The 21123-nt window shown below is 39.6% G+C and overlaps 1 protein-coding gene across 1 annotated transcript; it reads right to left on the bottom strand.

Moving 5' to 3' along the window:
- Positions 1 to 941: 941 nt before the first annotated feature.
- bcl2l1 (BCL2 like 1) lies at positions 942 to 21077 on the bottom strand. Its single transcript, XM_056732723.1, has 3 exons — positions 20784 to 21077; positions 18629 to 19344; positions 942 to 1468 (listed from the first exon to the last, which is right to left on the bottom strand). Exons 2-3 carry the CDS (start codon positions 19208 to 19210, stop codon positions 1325 to 1327), a joined length of 726 nt encoding a protein of 241 aa, XP_056588701.1. The 5' UTR covers positions 19211 to 19344; positions 20784 to 21077; the 3' UTR covers positions 942 to 1324.
- Between the last annotated feature and the right edge of the window lie 46 nt (positions 21078 to 21123).

The following is a 21123-nucleotide window of genomic DNA, read 5'->3' as shown; positions in this document are numbered from 1 at the left end:
GGGTGTTCCAAACACCGTTGAACACAAAAGGTCAATTCCAATGTGTGTAAAAAAACTTTCACACTAGGATAAGTGAATTTTAGGATACCATAAATTGAGAGGGATTATGGCTTGGCTATAAAAAGTCCAATGTGCTACACACAAAAACGTATCAAACCTCGCTTATCTATTAACAATGTAAGCTATAAACACTAGATCAGTATTCCCAGCACAAGTTTACCCATTTGTTACTCCTCAATTCTCAAGACCATACAAGACACCAGGTGTTCGTGTGGCAACATGGTTTACTTCAATTTCTTTCTGCTTAATACGTTACACCTACTGTGTGCATAACGCAGTGAAATGGCAACCATTAGTTGCATATCCATATCCTCATCTAGTTACTACAATCCCAAATATATAAATGAGTTATGTGTGATACCACAGTTGAAACAGAAATTTAGGTTTAATAATCCATCATTAAAGGGCAACAAGCATACAGAACTTTTTCTCAAATCAAATCAAAACAGAAAATCAAGCTGTTGGTCCTTCTGTTTATGCAGGTACACACACAATTGATGCTCAACTTGGATGTGAAAAGTAACAGAGTAATGAAATAAAAGGGGAAGGACTTAAATGTTATATCTGTTGTGCCTTCTAATGGTAGAGAACATAAAATTAAATCCTTCTTCACAGAGGAAGCAAGAAATGGCGTGCAGTGCAGGGCCCAAACATGCCTCTCTGTTTATCTCTTGTACATCAGAAAGGTAACGTTTCACATAGATGTCAGTGTTGATTTAATGACTGAATACTTCAGTTCAGATTCAACTTCCAGCTTTCATTGGGTAATTCAAGAATCAACAATAAGCTTAAAACACAATTATAGTAAATGTCTGTTTCCTTGTTAGTTGCCAATCTCTTTAAAAATGAGAGAATAATTAGCATACTTGAAAGTCTGACAATAAAGCTGAAAATAATTATTTATTAAAAATAATAATTACAGAGATACACACAGAACAAATGTTTGGTCAAACTTAGTCATTTTTCTCATTTTGTTAAACAGGGTGGAGGGAAGTGGCTTTGCCTTTTTGCAGCCCAGCATCCTCCTGAAGTCTGGGTCATGTGACGTGACATGACATCACAGGTGAACTTCACATGGTCAACAGGAAACAGTGAGATGCGGGGTGTAAACATGAAATTTCTTGGCAATCAATAGGGAAACAAAATAATCCGAAAGGTTTCGTTGAATTTTTTAATTTTTAAAACTGAATTTTAAAGTTCCTTCATATTACTTGGAGGTCTTAATAAAGCAGGGTGATTTTGGATCTTCAGTTATACTTTTTCCTCACAGGCGTTTCTTTGCAATCAGTGACCCCACCACGACACCAGTGAGCAAGGTCACTCCCGCCAGGATCCACTTCTTGAAGTTTTCCTGTGACCTTCTGCTGTCTGCCGCTGCATCTTTCCCAAAGATCTCTGCAAAGCGTTCCTGCAAATAAACACACAAACAACATATGACAGTCAATTGCAAGTTTCACGCCAAATCAACAGGGAAAATGCAAGTCTTTTTAGGATAGTGGTTCTCAACGGGGAGGTGGGGATTTAGAGGTGGCGTGGCCTACGGGGGACCCAAGTTGACCTTTGAGTGGGGTCAAAATGACTATTATTTTAAAATGAAACAAAATTATCATTATAACACATTAAGAAAATGAAGATAATTCTTATTTGGCCATTTTTATAATGAAAAAAAAGTTTTCCAGTTAATGTTAAGCTCGAAAATATTTTATTGGATAGAAATTGTGAGTGAGAGGGGGGTCTTTAAATATTTATACAGTGGGGGCCTTGGACTCAGAACGGTTGGGAACCCCTGTTCTAGGACCATTAAGTCTCCTTATAATGAGAATTTTTTTTATGACAAAACAACATGTAATTTTGACAATAGTGAATCTCATTACTGTAATACAGACATTTTATCTTCCATTATGCATTGATTCTGCTTATTGTGACACTAGATTTACCGTAAAGCATGAAATCTAAAGATTTGGAGCTGAAATTTGACTAAGACATGCTCCAAGTAAAGTATGTGGAAGATTCTAGAGCTATAACAAACATTTATTTATTCATTCTATAACCACAAGGTGGCGAGATTTACCTTTTGTGTTTCAAATACTCCCCTAACCTCATTTCTCAGCAGGCTTTCACCCCCGTTTTATTTGAAAGGGGATTTCAGGCTTTATAATGTAACCCGTTTCCTCGGGGAGCACACATTAAGTGGAGCACACCAATTACCAATGAAAAGCGAAATAAGAGCAGTGCCTGATAACAAATATGGCTAAAACACGTTCATTTGGATACAAGCGATTTTCTGTTGGCTACTGACTACAGATGTGGAGTTAATGCAATTACTGACATCACAATTTTGGTCCAGGCATTACAGCAATGCAACAAACATGCCAAAAATATTCTGTTTATGCAGGCGATTACAAAACAGACTAAAAGTCTTGGGACACACACAGTCACACAGAAACAAGCCTCAGACGCCCACCCCTGTTTTCCACTAAAGAACACTGATGTCATACTTTAGTCCTTCCCATAGCCCTAGTTATCTATAAAACCTTGAAAACACGGGGAAGTATGTGAAGGACAGAAAAAAACATCTGATGAATTTAACATGTCCACAGTCGCAACAATTACCAGTCACTTGAAGGCAGAATGAAACGAAACGTGCCTCGGCATCTTCACTGAAAGCAAGAACTTTCAATGCAATGACTAGGCCATGACTCCCTGTGTTTATGCAAGCTTCCCCTACAGTAAGCCTATTATATACCGTCCCAAAAACTGTTGTACACATAACTTCGCAAATCGAATTGGGTAAAAATAAAATTTATCTAAATCACACAAATATGACACAAATACAAGTCTGGGGTGGAATAACTAATGTGACAGAGAAGTCAAATAACATGCTAAATTAAAATTGATGTCAAAATGAACAGTTGTAAATTTGTTCTCAGGCACAAAGACGCCTCACCTGAGATGTAGGTGGATGAGGAAACAAAGACTAACAAAGGTGAAGTAACGTGAGATATGGCACTAGTTGGACGTTAAGAGTAAGATCATAGGAATGTGTCACAGGTGTAACCACGGCAACTCCTGCCCCACATACACATTACTGATGCAAACGAGAGCTAATTCACAGGAAATGAATTTGCGAGTCTGAGGAGGGGAGATGGGAGTGGCACTGGCTGATAAAAGACATGCAGTTCCAGAGCAGAGTGGTTATCATGAGCAATGACGCAGCATGTGACATCACAAGCCAAGATTTTAACTCGCTGTCATTCACAGTATGACACTGAACACTCCATGTGCAAACAGATGTGCTCATAAATGCTCAACTCTACTATGAGTGAAAAAACATATGTACACAAATATAGTACATTCAGTTATTATTCATGTTAGGACTGATTTGCTAGGAGGAAATACAAGCGAGTGCGACGGTGTTATTATGGGTTGAAAACATGGCTAAATCTCCCTTAAAGTAATAGTTCATCCCAAAATGAAAATTCGGTCACCATTTACTCAACCTCATGTCATTTCATACCAGTATAAATACATTTGTTCTGACGAACACAGAGAAAAATATTCTGAAGAATTTTCGCAATTTTCAGTTTTGGTACATTATGACTACCATAGTAGGAAACATTAAATGGTAGTCAAAGGTGCCCCAGAACTGTTTGTTTTCTTAAATTCTTCAAAATATCTCATTTTGTGTTCAACAGAACAAAAAAAACACAATATTGGTAGTAGATGATCTCCTAGAGAAATTGCTAACTTTCTTACAAATATCTTTCTTTGTGTTTAACAGAACATTTTTGGGTGAACTAGCCTTTTAAATGTGACACTTTTTTCCAAGCATTTTGTTGCCACTTGGCAAAACTCATATTGCGTAGATCTGAAAGTAAATATAACTTCACTCTTTCACTTCCTCGGTCAAATGTACGTCAATGTCAGGTTGTTTAAACAAGGCCAGCGCTGACCTCATTGTGAACGGAGAACAGGGAGGGTGAAATTTATATAACCTCTGAAGGATTGCAAATTTTTTTGATACCTGAATCCTCCCTTATACTTGCATGCTTTCTTAAAGAACACCTCTGAGAAAAAGGTGGGTGGAATGTTCATTGGTATGACAGCAATGTTTCTTAGTCAGCCGTAAATCGTAAACATGTTAAGACATGCCGTAAAAGGTATGGAGATCGTGTAACAAGGAGTGCTCAGTAATGCTTTATGTAGTTTGAGAAAAGTCAGACCATGTGATCGGTGGATCCATTTAAATAGGTTTGGCTTAAATTTGAGCATACATTTGTTCTAGAATGATTAAGCAGAAAAACGTCTATTCGCTAAACTGCTGAAACCGTCAAGCCTTATTTTTGACAATAAACACAGACTTGTACTGAAATTACTCCGACATATCTACAACTTCTACACAGTCAAGCATCACTCACGTTTTCTTCTGAAAATTTCAATTACGATTACAATATGACACTATCTGACATCTATGTGAATTTTGCAATAGTCTTTCACCAACAATTGTTCCACCTCCTGTAGATAGAAATGTAGCCCTGCGTCCTCATAAATCACCTCTTTACTATACTTTATAGCAGGCGAAAACCAGTATGCATAATGAAAGAAGTAAGTATGCAAAAAAGTAGGTAGAAATACCTGGAAGGTGTACTGCTCTCACAGTTTTTTCTCAGTTTGCATGGGATAGACACTTTGATCACACAAGAGTTGAAGAGTCGTCACGTGATAAAGTAACAAATTATTAAATAAAAAATACTGGACATTTGAGTCAGGCAGCTCTTTTCGAGCGTAAGTGACATAAGTAGGCTACTCAGAATTGTATAAGCCCCTTCACAATATGGCGACAGACACCGGATGTAGGGAAAAGCTATTTCTGCTCAATGCTCTAGCTTCGTTCACAGCACAGAACAGATGCGGAGACTAAAAGCAGTTAGGCAAGTTGGGCTCCCTCTATGGAATTTAAAAGAAACGAAAACATATTTATAATTTCATAGATTTTCCACAGCAGTAATTAAAAAAAGCGATGAATTAAGGCCATACCAAGAGAAGAGGGGCGCCATCTACTGTGAGATCTAAGCATTTCGTATCAAGAGTCCGCTTATAAATCACATAAACCTCTTGTGTTATTAACATAACAGTCTGAACAAACTCCTACAGACAATTATTCTTATTGTTTTCATATTATTCATATTATAGAGTATGAATATTATTGCAAATTAACGATTTTTCCAATACAGTGTATTTAATTATTTTCTTGTTTTCATGATTTGTTTTCTTATGTTTTCTATAGTTTTATTTCTTAGTTCGATTGTTGTCACAGTGTCCCTGTGATCACAAATAAACGAGACCATATGCAAAAGAATATATGTACGTGTCAAGTAATTCAATATTTTATTTGTAACACACATAGTTATATAAACATACTAGCACTGAAATGTAAATCTTGCACATCCAAAAAATACAATTTTATTCTATTCGAAATGTGCATTAAATCCACCATAAACCAGAAGGGTGTATGATTTGTCCACCATACATCAAACCTTGATGATAATGAATAAACTGCTCAAAAGAACGTGTTACGATTTTGTAATTGTATTTCCTATTTTTACATCTCCAGAAAACCATGAACAAAACCGACAACATTCGCTAGTGTCACTTTTGGTAAATAAATTAAAGATTGAGAGAAAACAAGCTGCTACCGCTCCACAATAATAATGAATGGCTATGGTAGCAGAGTGACAGGAAAAAGTTTTTTCCTACGTCCGGTCACTGTCGCCATATTGTGAAATAGGCGTATTCCTCAAGGTGAAACGGTTTTGTTTTAAGGGTCTCACAATATACCAGTATTGGCATTAACCGTGGTATTAAAGCCGTTATAGGAGCCATGTAAACATTCATGTGTGATGTCATATGACCATGGGAAAATGTAGGCGTGTCACTAATTAAGTGAGAATAAAGCACCTGTTAGGGGAGAGGAAAGGAGGAAGGAAGGAGTGTGGGAACACACATTTTTTTTTTTACTGTAGAATCATCAACTACCTTGATTTGAAATGGTCTTCCAATAATGTCAAGAAGTATTTTTGTTGTACGATTTTGGTGAATCAAGAATAAATCTCAATATGCAATGGTAACAGATGACTGACGCGTCACAAGTTATTCCGCACTCAGCTCCTGCAGCTTCGGAAAGGCTTTTAGGCTGCTACAGCCGTGTTTATCGATATCGTGTTAAAACTACAAATATGATATCAAACCTTTGACCTTAATCATTTACTTGATGTTTCCATTGCATTTCAGTGAGGATGATATATAAACAACTGATGGATACTAGTGGATACAACGCTGGATTTGGAGATCAGTTGAAACTGATAGAAGGAGCGGTAGTCCAGCACGTCCTTTAGTTCAGCATCCCCTCTGCAAGTGTGCAGGAGGATGTATATATGTATCTTTTAAAAATGTGTTCTTAAAAACGTATTCAAGATTAATAAGGCATATGCAGAAACTGAGAAACGGCCTTTAACTTAGCATACAGTATATAAGCTTATCGATCATATACCCACCTCACAGGTAGAGCACACTTGCCCTGACATGTCCGACAATACGGCCAAACACACTTCATCATGCCTGACTATATTCATGACTAGTGTTCTTAACAGCTCTCAGCCCCACGTGATTATATTTTACAACTACGCCTTAAGATCTACACCGACAGAACTTATGATCCACACTAGGTGTGACAAAGTGAATAAGAAAGCATGTGAACATAAGCGCTATCTGTCATGAAAATCTGATTTTACTGGCCCCAAACACCGCCGAGGTTGTACGAAATCTCCCAAGAGATACTGGCTGCTAGGCAGCGGCGACTGCCAGGCGTTTTCCACAGCCCTATCAGAACAAAGAGCACATACAGACCTGGAGAGTGAAACCAGGTGCAAGGTGTCTGCGTTTTGTTAGTTACCACAGGCTAATATCCAAATAGAGGCCAGTATAGGGACCGATTTGGTTTCTGAAAGAGGTATAGAGCAGGAGAGGCACTGAAGGGGTATTAAAACTGGCAGAGATGATAGAGGGGGGCAAAATTGCAAAGTCATCTTCATCACGTTGCTGCGGTTACAATACAGCTACTGAGCTACTTGGTTCACATCAGTGTATTACATCAAGAAGAGCTTGATGTAAGACGGAGAGAAAGAAAGAAAAAAGAGATTCTGATGTTGTGAAAGTGTCACACAGAGTCCTGGTTTTTCCTCTGTTACACCATCTTGACCCCTTACCCTCACCCTGGTGTTTCCTAAGCCAATGACATGCTTTCCGGAATGGCTTGTTCTGTTTACATCCACATGATGGATGATGCAGTCACTTAGAACATAATGCGTTTCATTCAAAACCGTGGATGGCCATTCTTCTGTACCAATACCGGAGAACTGGTATGTCTGAACATACGCCAGCAACTAAAAAAAGTCAAAGATGGGTTTCGCTGTCCATCACCTTTCATACTTATACCTGTGAAACTGCCTTTTCTTGTTTGGCTGACCAATGAATATTCTCTGTGAGACAATTGCTTTTCTAAAACCTAGTGAGCTGCCTACAAAGGCATTTTAAGTCATCGTAGGAGAGCTTACAATGCGAAGGCTGTTTCTACTGATAAGCATTTTAATTATGCTGCCCAACACCGTGTCCTAACCAGACACATTATTAAAGGTATCTTTTTCATGTTAGCTAGCACTAGAGATATGCGCATTTGGATTCACGTAAACAAGAAATCCCATGGAGAAAATAAAACTCAGACAGTGGTCGCAAACAAAATGTTGACTACAAATAAACATTTGCTATTAAGTACTGTAAAGCATAGTTAACAAAATACTTTAGTTTACTTAAAGCAGTATAACTTATATTGGTAAAAATAAATAAAGTAGCTATTACGCATATACATAAAAACGGTTTGGAGTCACTTCACCATCCCATAATTTGCAGCAGTAAGCTTATAATAATGATTTATAAATAAATAATAATTTGATATATAAATGTATTAATTAGTTGTTGTGTACAATTCAATGTAAAATGCCAGGCTGATCTAATTTGACTTAAAACTATGTAAATATTAGTATTTCATATTTTGTAACCTGTATTTTAGTTTTTTTTAGAGATAGGAATATACAGAAATGTTACTGATTGCAGCTTTTAAATATAATTTAATTAACCAAATGTTTAATAATTATTATTTAAATCAAATCCTTAACTCAAAGTATAAACAATAGTAAAACCGATTCTTAGCAACTGGGTAGTTGACAAATAAATGTGACCATGTGTTAAGGCAAAAATGTCATTTTGATTCTTATTTTATATTATAAAATAACTATTAATAATGTAATTCATATACAGTATCATTAACATTTAGTTTTGTACATTTTTTGCTGTCACACCATAGGATACATGGTCACCTTTAATTCTCAACTACCCAAATATACTACAAATAAAAGCTCTAAACCTAGAGACCAAAAAGATATGGACAGCCTGAGGCTGGCAACCAAACAAAGCAGTCGAGTTCCCATCAGATGAGAGCAGTGGAATGTTAAGGAGATGTCTTACAACAACAGAATAGGCCCTGTGGCCTCTATAAAACACATTGAGCCTGAGTGGTGAGTAAAGAGGAAACCGGTGATATTCTTCAGTGAACTTCACCGGCTCACAGCAGAACAATTTTAACCACTCCAGAAGGGCAGGGTTTCCTCACAATCCAGGAATGTGGACACTGTCATGCCTGTGTGGAAATCAGCTGATATGGAGCAGCTTTCAGAAAGTGATAGAGAAAAAAGCTAAATTTCAACTGTATCCCGCATCAAGACAAGAACAGGCCTAATGTTTTCTCGCTCAATAATCTCTGCTGAGTCACTCGGCTTCCGACTGAAACATGAAATTTCTGATCTGTGATGGTCAAGATAGTGGAAACTGAGAGGGGAAAGAAAAGAGGCAAAACACTGAAGCTTAATAATTCCAGTGAATCATCACAAGACAAGACATGTGACCGACACGGTTGTTCTAGAATCACATGAATGTTGCAGAACAAACTGGTTGTCAAAGCAATAAGCCCCAGGAAGCAGTGGGTTACGGTGCATTTTATAACAGCTAAGGGCATTATGACACTACGCAAAGCGCCTAAAATCTCCTGAACTGTTATAAAATGTACTTTTAACCCACTGCTTCCCGGGGCTTATTGCTTTTATAAAACGGTTATTACATATGCGTAGCAAGGTTTCACAAAATAAAGTAAATAAAATTATATTTAGGCTACATAATGCAGTCAGCAGTTATATACCAGGAAATGTAATAACGGCTTAGAGCTTGACTCAGCCAATCAGAATCAAGGACCAGAACTGACAGTTTAATAAAAGGCTTTATTTTAAATACGCAGAAACTGGAAAACCGGTCTCACTGCAGGTTCGGGTCTTTGTAGCTGTTTTACTCAAAATGCCTTTACAAAGATCCCAAAGATGAGCTTAATCAAACTACCATACAAGGAAAGGTTTCCTAAAATAAAACATGGCTAATAAAAGGTAATGATAATAAATAAATAAAATCTCTCTACCACACAATGTAGTTTCCCATAAACAGAAACAACAAGCAACCAAGCAACACCGATGCAGCAACATATGCGGTGGTGCAGTTATACCTACTTATGTAATGTGGTTAGCTGTATATTTCTGGGAATTTTACAACAGCTTCAATCATGACACATTATAACCAATCATAATCAAGGATCAGAACGAACCATTCATTAAAAAAATAATAGATTAGCCAATTATCTCAAAAATGAATAACTGTTTGTTCATACTGTTGTTAACACTTGCTTCAACAAGTCTTTTGGTTTGGTAATGTAATGTTTGAGATATACTTTATACTCTATATTTTAGAAATGTAATACACCTTTTAAGGGGAAAAATAAACAACAAGAAATCAAAGACTGTTTACCGCATCTCTGATCAAACTGCACTGGTCATTTTATCACGTTTAGGTCAACAGAGTGTGTCATCTCGCTTACTCCAAGGGTGTGATCCTGTGAAGGCAGATGCTTCTGAGTAAATCTGATGTCACCCTGGTATTCACCATTTAGATGTCAAGTCAATGACATCAACTCACAACAAAGCCAGTCTTCCACTCCTTAAATAAGTCTCTTTCTCTGGTCAAGTCAATAATGTTGGAACACATACTTTACGTGTTTCCAAATATGGGACGTATGTTGCTTTAATGACAGCATCTATTTATCCAGCACATAAAGTACATTTACCTTGAAACCAGAGTAATAGGGGCATGGACAGCAACCTTGTTGCTTAATTTGCACCAACTGTTTTTACATATTGACATTGCTTGGTCAATCAGATTAGATGACCGTAACTGACGAAAGAAAGAGTGTTGAAATTCAGCTACACAGAGCTGGGACATACTATTATAATGTTCCATCTTTACAGATCAACAAGTACCGATATTGAGCGCAGCAGCGTTCTTGCTCGAAAACGCATTGCTTAAATCCCCAGCATCCAATTTTCCAGATTAGATCAAATTTGACTTTTCCCTAAAATATCATTATTGTTTAGTTATGCAATCCTTTAAAGGAAGGTGATGACATGTCCAAACACCAAAACGTCATAAACTACGCAAATTTTGCTCACAATTACCGCAACTGCTGTGAAAGAGGCTCCAATAAACCCTTGGCCCAAATGAAATTTAGACCACCTAGCCACCAATCAGATTACGGCCTGCGAAGTAATCCGATAGGCACATCTCCTTGTTTTATTTTAGGCCATATCTGGAGGATCAGTCTGCTAGAGGTGTGCTTTGTGCTCACTTTGGCTATGCGGACGTTTTTGTGTGTACTGTAAATGAATTAAAGAGGAGATTAATGAGTCAGTAGAGAGGGGCTCCAACTCCAATCTGTTCCATATCTCACTGGGGAGGCGTCACCATCAGCTCTCATTCTGTCAGACAAATCCCAGTGAGCACACAGCTGGGTATCCCACACACACAGACCCGGCACAGATTATAGATAGACACGTAGACCAAAGCCATCATGAAGATGCATAAACACAAATCGAGCCAGATTTATCAGACACTGTCTTAAATCACACTCATACAGTCAGTATCTAGTGATACTTGTCAGGAAACAGACTGCATGACATGCATATTGGAAGAACTAAAGTGTATCAGAACACTTGCCATGCCAACATGCAAGTCCAGACATGGTATGGTGCCAAGATAGCTATAATTGAGCTACAGCGGGTTGGTGCTTGGTTATTTTTTTTTATAAATCATTATTTCTTAAGAACTTTAAATTGTTAACGCACTGACCACAATGAGTACACATTACAGAGTCAACACTGCTTAAACAGATTGTGTTAGATCAGTTATTTATAATAATATACAGTATACAGTAAGATCAGATCAAATTATGACCAATGAAGAAATCCAGTGAAATTGATGATACCAAACTTTGCATCAAACTGAAAGTTTGACTACACATAATTTACAAAAAAACATGACGAACCATTGCGATGTGCATATTTGCGATATTTTTCAATAAACTGTGCAGACCTAGTCAGAAGCAATGGCTCTCTTTGTGCATGACTGTCAATAGACCTTCTCTCCATAATCTGATATCAACTAAAAGTGATGGAGGGGATTTACAGAACATAGAGGAAAAGGGATGAACAGAATGGACAGAGAGAGAGAGAGGGAGAGAGAGAGAGAGAGAGGGAGAGAGGGAGGGAGAGAATTAGAATTGCTCATGACCTGAATTCCAGTGTAAGCCCGCTCTGTCTGATCACAGCAGTGGATTCAATATGCATTCAAAAAACAATCTGATCTCACAGCTCCCCACCACTCTTAATCTGGCATGACCTTGGCATCATAAAGTCAGATTGAGTTTTTATTCGGAGTCAGATAAACCTTAGATAGTCACACCTGAAACACTGCGGGGAGCTTTGCTCTCGAATGACGCTATGACTTCATCTCAAAAGTACAGACATGTTTACTCAAAAACTGTCACAATAAGGGCCTGTCCAAAATTGCACGTTATGTGTACTTGCAGTCTTGTAATGACTATAGAGTACATGTTCAGAAAACTGTAGTTGTTCCATTTGTCATTATAGGATTTAAAAGGGTGCTTACGAATGTCGCCTTTGTGGTCACAATGCACCTTTAAAGCACATTGAAATTCTACCAAGCAATCCATGCGCCACAACGTTGACAAAGTGTGGCATCAAAGCAAGACAAGAGGGGGCAGCATTTGAAAATTAGCATTGGATATTAAAGATTGCGTATCACAGGTACACAAGTAGCCGATTGCCAAGAAAACAAAGACGTATGACTTGGTTTGACTTACCGCGTGCAGTTTATGTCCGCATCTTTTAGCGCTGGAACCGCACCATCTATCAGTTTCAAACGATCTTCAAATCCAGCGTAATATCCACAGTTTATATAACATCCATCAATGAAATGCCGTGAACAAACAGACACACCTAAACTTTGCAAGAGGAACAAGATGCAGCGCAGCCAACCCATATTGAAGCAGCGCAGATAACCTTGATGTTGGCTCGTGGGCGGGCTCTTTCGCCTTCACTGTACTTTTGGCAAAATCAAAGGGATAGGATCACTGTGACTACACAGGGATTCAGAATTACAAAAAAAGTCTGAAACAAGTTGGAGTGCATCAAGTACAAAAATACCAGGTTTTACATCCAACTTGTTTTTAAACAAGTTGACCATGTTAAGTGATAAAAAAGTGAAAGTGATGTGAGGCCAAGTATGATCTCAAGTCTTGTCTCAAGTCTACTTTATTTATAAAAGGGTATGGTATTTGGTGTTCCATACTCGTGATTTGTATTCTGCTTATATCCCATCCAAGTGCACAGACACAGCAGTGAGTAACACACACACCAGAACACACACCCAGAGCAGTGAGCAGCCATTGCAGCGGAGCAGTTGGGGGATCCGTGCCTTGCTCAAGGGTCTCACCTCAGCCGTGGAATTGAACGTTGAGGAGATCATTCACTCCCCCCACCTACAATCCCTGCAGATACTGAGGCTCTAACCATCAAGATAGGGGTTCCAAGTCGGAGTCTCAAACCATTAACCATGACTGCCCTGTAAGCATGAGAAGCCAGCATGTTTAACAGTGTAAGAAGTCAGAATGCATGACATAGCATGATACTCGATCTTTAAAGTCAGTTTATTAGCATCTGACTCAGAATATAATTGGTGCCATCTTGGCAACAAACCCATAGTCGATATCTGTATCAAAAAAAGTTATTTGGCTCTTATTTGAAGTTTTTCTGAAAAGCAGGACTTCCCAATATAATCGCACCTTACTGCTTGTTGTGATCGCTGTTCATAGTTTAAAGCTGTTAGTTCTGTAGATTTTGTTCTGAAGTGCAATTGTTATGCAAACGCAGCTGTGTGAGAGCACAAAGCACACTTTTAAGCCACACTTCGGTCAGATGAACAATGAGCTTAATGTTATCCACTGCTCTGAGACAATAACAATGCCTCTGACAGATAGCAAGTGTTTTCAGTGGGCCAGTGATCTTTGTTATTGGAAGCTAATTGGAGCGTGATTTTATGATTCTGGCTAATCTTGGCTAAAGTACATTAGGAAAACCAAGCTTACAGGTGTGTGTTGCTCTTCCACACAAATGACTGTGGAGGATATTAATTTGCGAACTTTAAGATATAGAAACATAATGAAAACAATCACAAGAATATGCAAACAAATTTCTAAATGGGCTGTTGCTGTGTACATAAGAAAGATGTCTTCTTAAGATCTGTAGAACTGGAAAACATCTGCTGTGTAAAATCATCTGATAAACAGCTTAGAAATGGCAGTTTTACACGTACTCTAAATCAAAAACCTCTTACAGACATCTTCTAGATTTCTATACGACATCTGACAGAAGAGACCTCAGAAACGTATCACCAAACAATGCAAACAAATATGTCTTGCAGATGCAAATGCAGACATCAAGTAGACATCTCCCATATGTATGTGTGCTAGCAGGGCGTGCTTAAACGTGTGCTAGATAAACAATGATCAGAATGTAAAACATGTATGTTGGTGGTTACACAATGTAGCTATCATGCTTACATTATTTATGTTTATTTCTCTAAAGTGACTGACAGTGCATTCAAATCATACATTTGATCTGTATCTACAACCTTTGTGCTGCCAACACCATCCTCTTCCATATGAGCTCCAGCTTTAAAATACACTTGAATTACTTAAAATTGGTTCAATTTAAAGCGTCATCATATTGTTGTGCTCCGCTCTTTACAGCCCCACCGCTCCGGCCCTTTTACGGAATCTTCCAGTTCCTCCTGTGATCTGGCAGAATGGATCAGACCAAGCTTTCTAGAAGGCAAGTCCCCCTTCATCTCTCCCCCTGTCTGTGACATAAGAACAGTGCACGGCCATAGTATTAGTCCTTCAAATCCCACCTTCCCCCACCCACCACCCCCCACTCCTTTTCTCTCTCTTGCTGGAAAGGAAGATGCTGGAGGTGCCTGGAAGAGAGATCACACCATCTGTTTACTGCCAATTTCACTCTTGTCAGCAACAAACAAACACCAAATTAACACACACACACAATAAATGCAAGCGTATAGTCAAAAATACAGAGCTCAACGAACCAAAAAAAAAAATAGTAGACTATTTAAAATCTTAATGAAATTATGTTAAGCTCTGGCTTCCCCATATCTCATCTGTTATGAGGGCAGAGGTCAGGATGAACTATGACCTTGAGAATAATAATGGGAGACCATGTGCGGCGCCACTCACAACTGTGACAAATAACCATTACTGACTGATGTATCACAACGTAAAGAATTACATCTTTCTTCGTGTGCGATGGATGGAGTGGCACATTTTGTGCTCGAAAGCATCACATCTGGATTGTAGGCACTTCTGTTATGAAGTGCCTCACCTGGATACTGCACGCTGTAAGCGTGTGTGTGTGTGTGTGTGTACCCGCAGGTTCTTTGTTAAAGGTAATCACATGCTCTGCGTGTGCTATAATCTCATAAAGTATCTAAAATTAAAGGCGTGTGTAAAAATGCATGAAATAGAACATTAATGCACACCGCATTTTGGAATGCGACATGCATCCACACACACTAATTGGAGATTCCACGCTGATGAACGCTGGCAAACATACGCGACTCCAATGCAGACACAATTGACCAGGAGCACAAAAGCAGCCGTATAGTCTGTCATGCGACACACACGCTCGCAGAGAGGGCGGTGCCGACGTATCGGAGCTTGACGAATGGTTGCGGGAGGTGTTGTGAAGAAGCGTGTCGCAAACACTTCTGGCCAGCACGCGTGGCCATCACGACTGGGGGGGGTCGATTGGAGAGACAGATGACCAGTACAGTGAAGGGATGATGGATGGATAGCGAACGCAGAACGGATGCGCCGGCATGAAGGGGTGAACGGGGGCAATAACGTGGTGACGCAGGCATGTTGTTGCATATCTGATCTGCAACACATCCATCCACGTGAGACTGCGGGAAAGGCGGGGGGAGACTGAAAGAAAGGAAAAATTAAAATCGAAAGAAAGGGAAGAGACGATAAAAGGATGGATGAACAGAAAGTAAAAGCGATGAAGGAAGGGTAATGGAGAGGAGGGGGGGTCCCGTGGGTATTTCCTGTGCAAACACGATAGACAATGAGAAGCGTACGATGCATGACAAACGCGTGCGTTTTGTATATGTTTTTGAATACGTTTGATGAAACTGCATCATGACAGCTATAAACATAATGCAATAACTAAGGTAAATGTGTGACAGTGATTAAAACGTGACAAAGGCGAGACTTTGTTTATAAGCGTGCATGCATGGGTGCATTACTGCATCTGAGTGTTGACTAATGGACCGGGGTGTTAAGAAGTCAATGTTCTTTTTAGGAGCAGAGTAAATGCTTTCCTAAAAGAACTGGACTTGACACAATGTTAATGAGGGTTTCTAAGGAGCAACTCGTACAGAAACATACTAAAGCAGTTACCGTGAACAAAGCAGGTGTAGTAAGGAGTGCAGTCCCCACCCGACGCTCGCTTGCATCTCTATTTTGCCCTCCTACCAGTTTTTGCCCCTAAACTCTCATCGACCTAAAATAATTGATCTCATACTAGCCTAAATGAACAAAGGCAGTTACCCAGAGCACATTCACATATAATTCAACCATAATTGGTAATATCCCAACCCCCTCCAGCAATGGACTCCTCTAGTGCAATGGCGAATTCAACACTGAAAATACTATCACACACATACACTTTCACATCTGTTATTCTTTCCCTGTATCTCCAAGTCCTTTCAATTTCGGTCACCTTGACTCGATTTATTCTCAATCCATTACTTTGCGATGTATAAACATTGAATTTTGGGCAATTTTATAGTATCAGTGTATCTGTTTACACTATCTCCAGTACAGATCTTGCCCGGAGCGAGAGATTTGCAGGTATTGCCATACACCTGCGACGTGCAGGTGCCAACGACTTTCACTGCATAATTGTGCGCTCAGAACGGGAACGAGACAAAAGCGTGGTCGAAAAGTGTGCCTGTGGGAGGGGAAAGCAGACACACACGCACACAAAAGTCCCAAAATGAGTGCAGGACGTGAGCGAGAGTAAGTGGGTATACTTACTTATTAAGTGGATTTTTTTTCTATTCCACTTAAAAAAAGTAATTAAGGTTTAGAATGACACAAGTGAGAGCAAATAGTGACGGATTTGTAAAATGTCCCTTAAAATCCCCCACATGAATCAGTGTGTGAACTCCCCCTGTCGTTCTGCTTCAATGCATGGAAACCCGCACTAGAGAAACCCTTATTCTGTGTGACTAAATATTGAGAATGCACGTGTGCATATGCGTTTCTCCTTCTCTGAGATAAGCTGCACTGGCCTGTTTGAGGTTGAGCATCCGTAAGTGAACCACTGCTGAAGTTTGGTTGGCAGACTTCGAGTGCTGCTGAATGCGAGTGGGATGAAGAGGGTTGAGTAGGTGTGTGCAGAAAGGCGGCCTACATTCATTGAGAGCATGTAACCCATGCATATCTGCCTTTGTATGTCAGACACACAGACCTCATTTTCCTTCCCTATTGAGGAAGTGACATCAAGAGCGCATCCTGCAACTTCTGCGAACCAAATACGCAGCTGAGTGTAATACTTCAGGATGTAAAGCCGCAAGCTTTCATTCATTGCTTGTCTGTGTAGTGCCATTCAGCACTTTAAAAGTATCGTAATACACTGACCGGCATGTCCTTCTTTCCCTACTACTCTGTAGAAATCCTGTTACTTCCTGTAATTTTGTTAAGTTCATTCTATTCGGCGATGCCAGTGGTACAGAAGTTGCACTTTTAAAGGGATAGTTTACCTAATTTACTTTAATTGTATGGGCAAAAAACCAATCCAAGTGGATGAATGCCATCGCTTTTCATTTACGAGCATTATTCAAAATACCTCTTATGTTTCTTGCAGAAGAAAAAGTCATACAGGTTTGAAATGACAATAGGGTGAGTAAATGATGACAGAATTTTTATTTCAGGGTGAACTATTACTAAGCTTCATAGGTCAGGTTATTGCACCGTGTTCAGTTTTGCTTCCCAATCAAGATGTCACAAGACACAAGAAAGGAACATCAAGGTTTGTAAAAAAAAAGTGTTGACTAGAACAAAACAAGAAATTGTGCAAAATGATGTGGTTTAGTAAACATGGACAACATTAACAAAGACAGATCAGAGACAGTATTTTTTTCCTCCACTGTCAAAAAACAGCAGTGCTAACAATGACCTTAGACAATGACATCCATATCTCACCCTCACTGACCAGCCAATCAGATCGTAGCCCTGTTCACAAAGGAAAAGAGCTGACTTGGACAGGACACTTCCATTACTGCCGCTTACAAAAAGCAGAAAACCATCACAAAGGTTTCTCACATGACTTTACCCACGCTTGCCTTTCATCTGCTGGACGGCTGATCAAGGGAAAAAACTAATGGAAAACAATAAAAAAAGACAGAGGAAAGGAAAGCAAACTGAACAGTCCACTCTTTTCCCAACCAAGTGTGCTCTATTTTAGTCTATAGAGTTTAGATTTTCTAAAAAGCTATGAAGATCAATAATCAGCTGACCAGCCGTTGTGGCTCTGTTATCTTATCTCTCAATTCTTTCCTTCCAAAGAGTTAGAGCATCTCCACCCAAGCCCAAGAGAAGGTGTATTCTAAAAACAGCCCGCATCTGGACCCATGAGATCCAGCGGATTTGCCCATGCAAAAAACACACACACAATAAATTGCAACAGAACTTAATAAAATCCACTTAGAACTTTTCCTGAAACCTTAGTAAATTTGCCATGTTTAAAAACACCCTTAATTTTACAAACAGGAACTGTTGGAGAAAATCTGTGTAGCTCCACCCCACATGCGTTGAATCAATACGGCATTGTTTCGCAATTCAAAGCTCTGTTTAACAGAATACATATTTTTAAGAATAGACTGGATGAGGGAAAAGAAAAGACATATGTGTCTTTGCACTCACCCATCCTCCTTGACTCTGGATCCAGGGCTGAATGTGGTTGTCTATGTAGACTGTCATCCATTCTGCGATGCGTCCCACTAACGGGCTCATCTCCTTCTCCACGCACTCGACACACAGAGCCCCTCCGAAGGCAAACAGACCCACGATGCGGCCCCAGTTCACTCCGTCGCGGAACACCTCATCCATCACGCTCTCGAAGCTCTGGTACGCCGTGGCGGGCGTGATGTGAAGCTGCGTGGAGAGATCACTGAATGCTCTGGAATAACGCAGTTCGAACTCGTTGGCAGAATCCCGGAGCGCCTCCTTCACAGCGTTCAGGCTCCTAGTTCCATTTGTCTGATGTTGGGGGGATGCTGTGGGGGATCTCGGTGGGGTCCCAGTGGTACTAGCACTCGTTCCATTCAGGGAGCCATTAACCAGGGTCGTCGTTCCTGACGCCCCATCCCTGTTTTCTTCAGCCGCCTGCCCTCCTTCAGTCCGATTTGTGTCTTCTGTGAGTCCAATGTGGTTGCAGGGGTAGTTCCTCTGTGAGAGTTTGTGTTTGATAAAAAATACCACCAGTTCTCTGTTATAGTAAGACATATTTCACGTTGTCGCTCGTTGTTTTCCGACGTCTGGTTATAGCTTCTACTTGCTCGTTCTTAGAACACAGTGCACACCCTCGCGTCCCTCTCAGGCTTCTGCCGACGCTCAGGGATGGTGCAATGGCTCATGCCCTGTAGTAAGACAACAGTGCGATGAATTGATCCGTAAACACGCAATCATTTTCACAAACAGGGAGAGGAGGGGGTCAGGGTGAAACTTTGGAAGGGGTTAAGGGGCACAAAAATAAACAGCTTTTTCACTCTCTAAAGACCTCTTTCTTAATCGAGTGCCTTGATCAAAGGAACAGATGGTAGCCTCTCATCACCTACCTCCTATGAAAAACACAGACAATTTCGCTTCTTCCCTTGTCCGAGAGACGGTGGGGAAAGGCAATGTATACTTTAACCTTGACATGAGTGAATTTTAAACAGCAGGGGTGATGAACAGCCAGCGTGGCTGGAATAATGATTCCCTCATTTAAACAAATCTGGATATAACGGACTGTAATTATTATGATGGCAGAAGAACCAGTCACAGACAAAACATGCCATAGTGATTCATGGCATTATTCATCCTGAACCCATTTAATTAGTTTAGAACTCTTGCATCACCTGTTTACTTCTTAATAAATATTTATTTTCACAGATTCGGTCAAACAGACAGCAAATATTGTAAATACATCTCTATTTAAACCGACATATTGTTGAATGTTTTTCGAATTCATGCGGAATTAGTCTTTGATTTCGGATTATTATATAAGGATAAATCATTTTAATATGTTCAAATCTAAACTCTGTTAAACAACATGCTTAACAAACTTATATTATACATTTTCTCTTTAATATTAAATCATCGGACGTTTTAGACTAAATCGTTTACGCGTTACATTATGTGATACCTCGTGGGAAGGGCGCGCGCACGTTGGGGACACGCGAGTTCCCAGGAAACACTGGCTCAGACAAACACGTGCTAACAACAACGAAGCACTGTGCAAAACACATGGATATTGCAAAGCTGCTCTGAACGTAACGAATGAGGTATAACACATAAAATGTACATTTTTGAACTTTAACTATTGGTATAATCAGTCTGATTGGTTTTATGAAATCATTTATAAAATGTTCTGGTATGACGCATTTTGTCTTTCTCTAAATTACAAGACATATTGATTTCGTTCTTAACGTCATACGTTGCTATGCTAACAGACAGGCTTTAATGTGGAAACATTGACTTCACACAATTTCCGAATTCATGAAATTTCTAGAACGAAACTTGTTTACGAACATAACGTCAAAGCATAATGCACACACAACGTTACGTTCCCGCAAACACAACCGCTAGGGGTGTAATATAGACAAAGCTATCCAACGTGTTTATCTGAGTAAGGTTAAGAAACATTTCAAACCAATCAACAAACTCTAGATAGCTTTCGACTTGCCTTTAAACAGTATTCAACCTTTAATCAACCGACACGTTAGACCAAAACAAAGTCTATCAATAGTAAATCTTTACTTTATCTGGCATTATCGTGTTTGTGACAAAACGAGGAGTAAAATAGCTTTCATCTTACCATAACGCAATCTGCGTACTCTTGTCGTAGATTAAGTCAACCAAGCAAATATGTCCGAATGCGCATAAACTACGTGTGTAAATGCTGGTTATAGTGCAAAGGTCGTGCCACAAAATCAGACAGACACCGCGGTAGATCAAAAGTAATACTGTGTGTATACAGAACAAATCAGCAAGGTCTATTTATTTCTCTTTAAAGCAGACCTCCCCTCCCTGTGATAGGACATTCACACTCCTATATGGCACGACGCCCGCTGTCTACCCACGCCATTACGTAATAAAAGCCTCCATTCTGTAAGGGCCCCAACGCAGTGGCCGAGCGGAAACAGGCAGTCACTTCT

Source organism: Triplophysa dalaica, chromosome 20, assembly GCF_015846415.1.
Source record: "Triplophysa dalaica isolate WHDGS20190420 chromosome 20, ASM1584641v1, whole genome shotgun sequence".
In the NCBI taxonomy this organism is placed as follows: Eukaryota; Metazoa; Chordata; class Actinopteri; order Cypriniformes; family Nemacheilidae; genus Triplophysa; species Triplophysa dalaica.
This window is presented reverse-complemented; position numbering and strand designations above follow the sequence as displayed.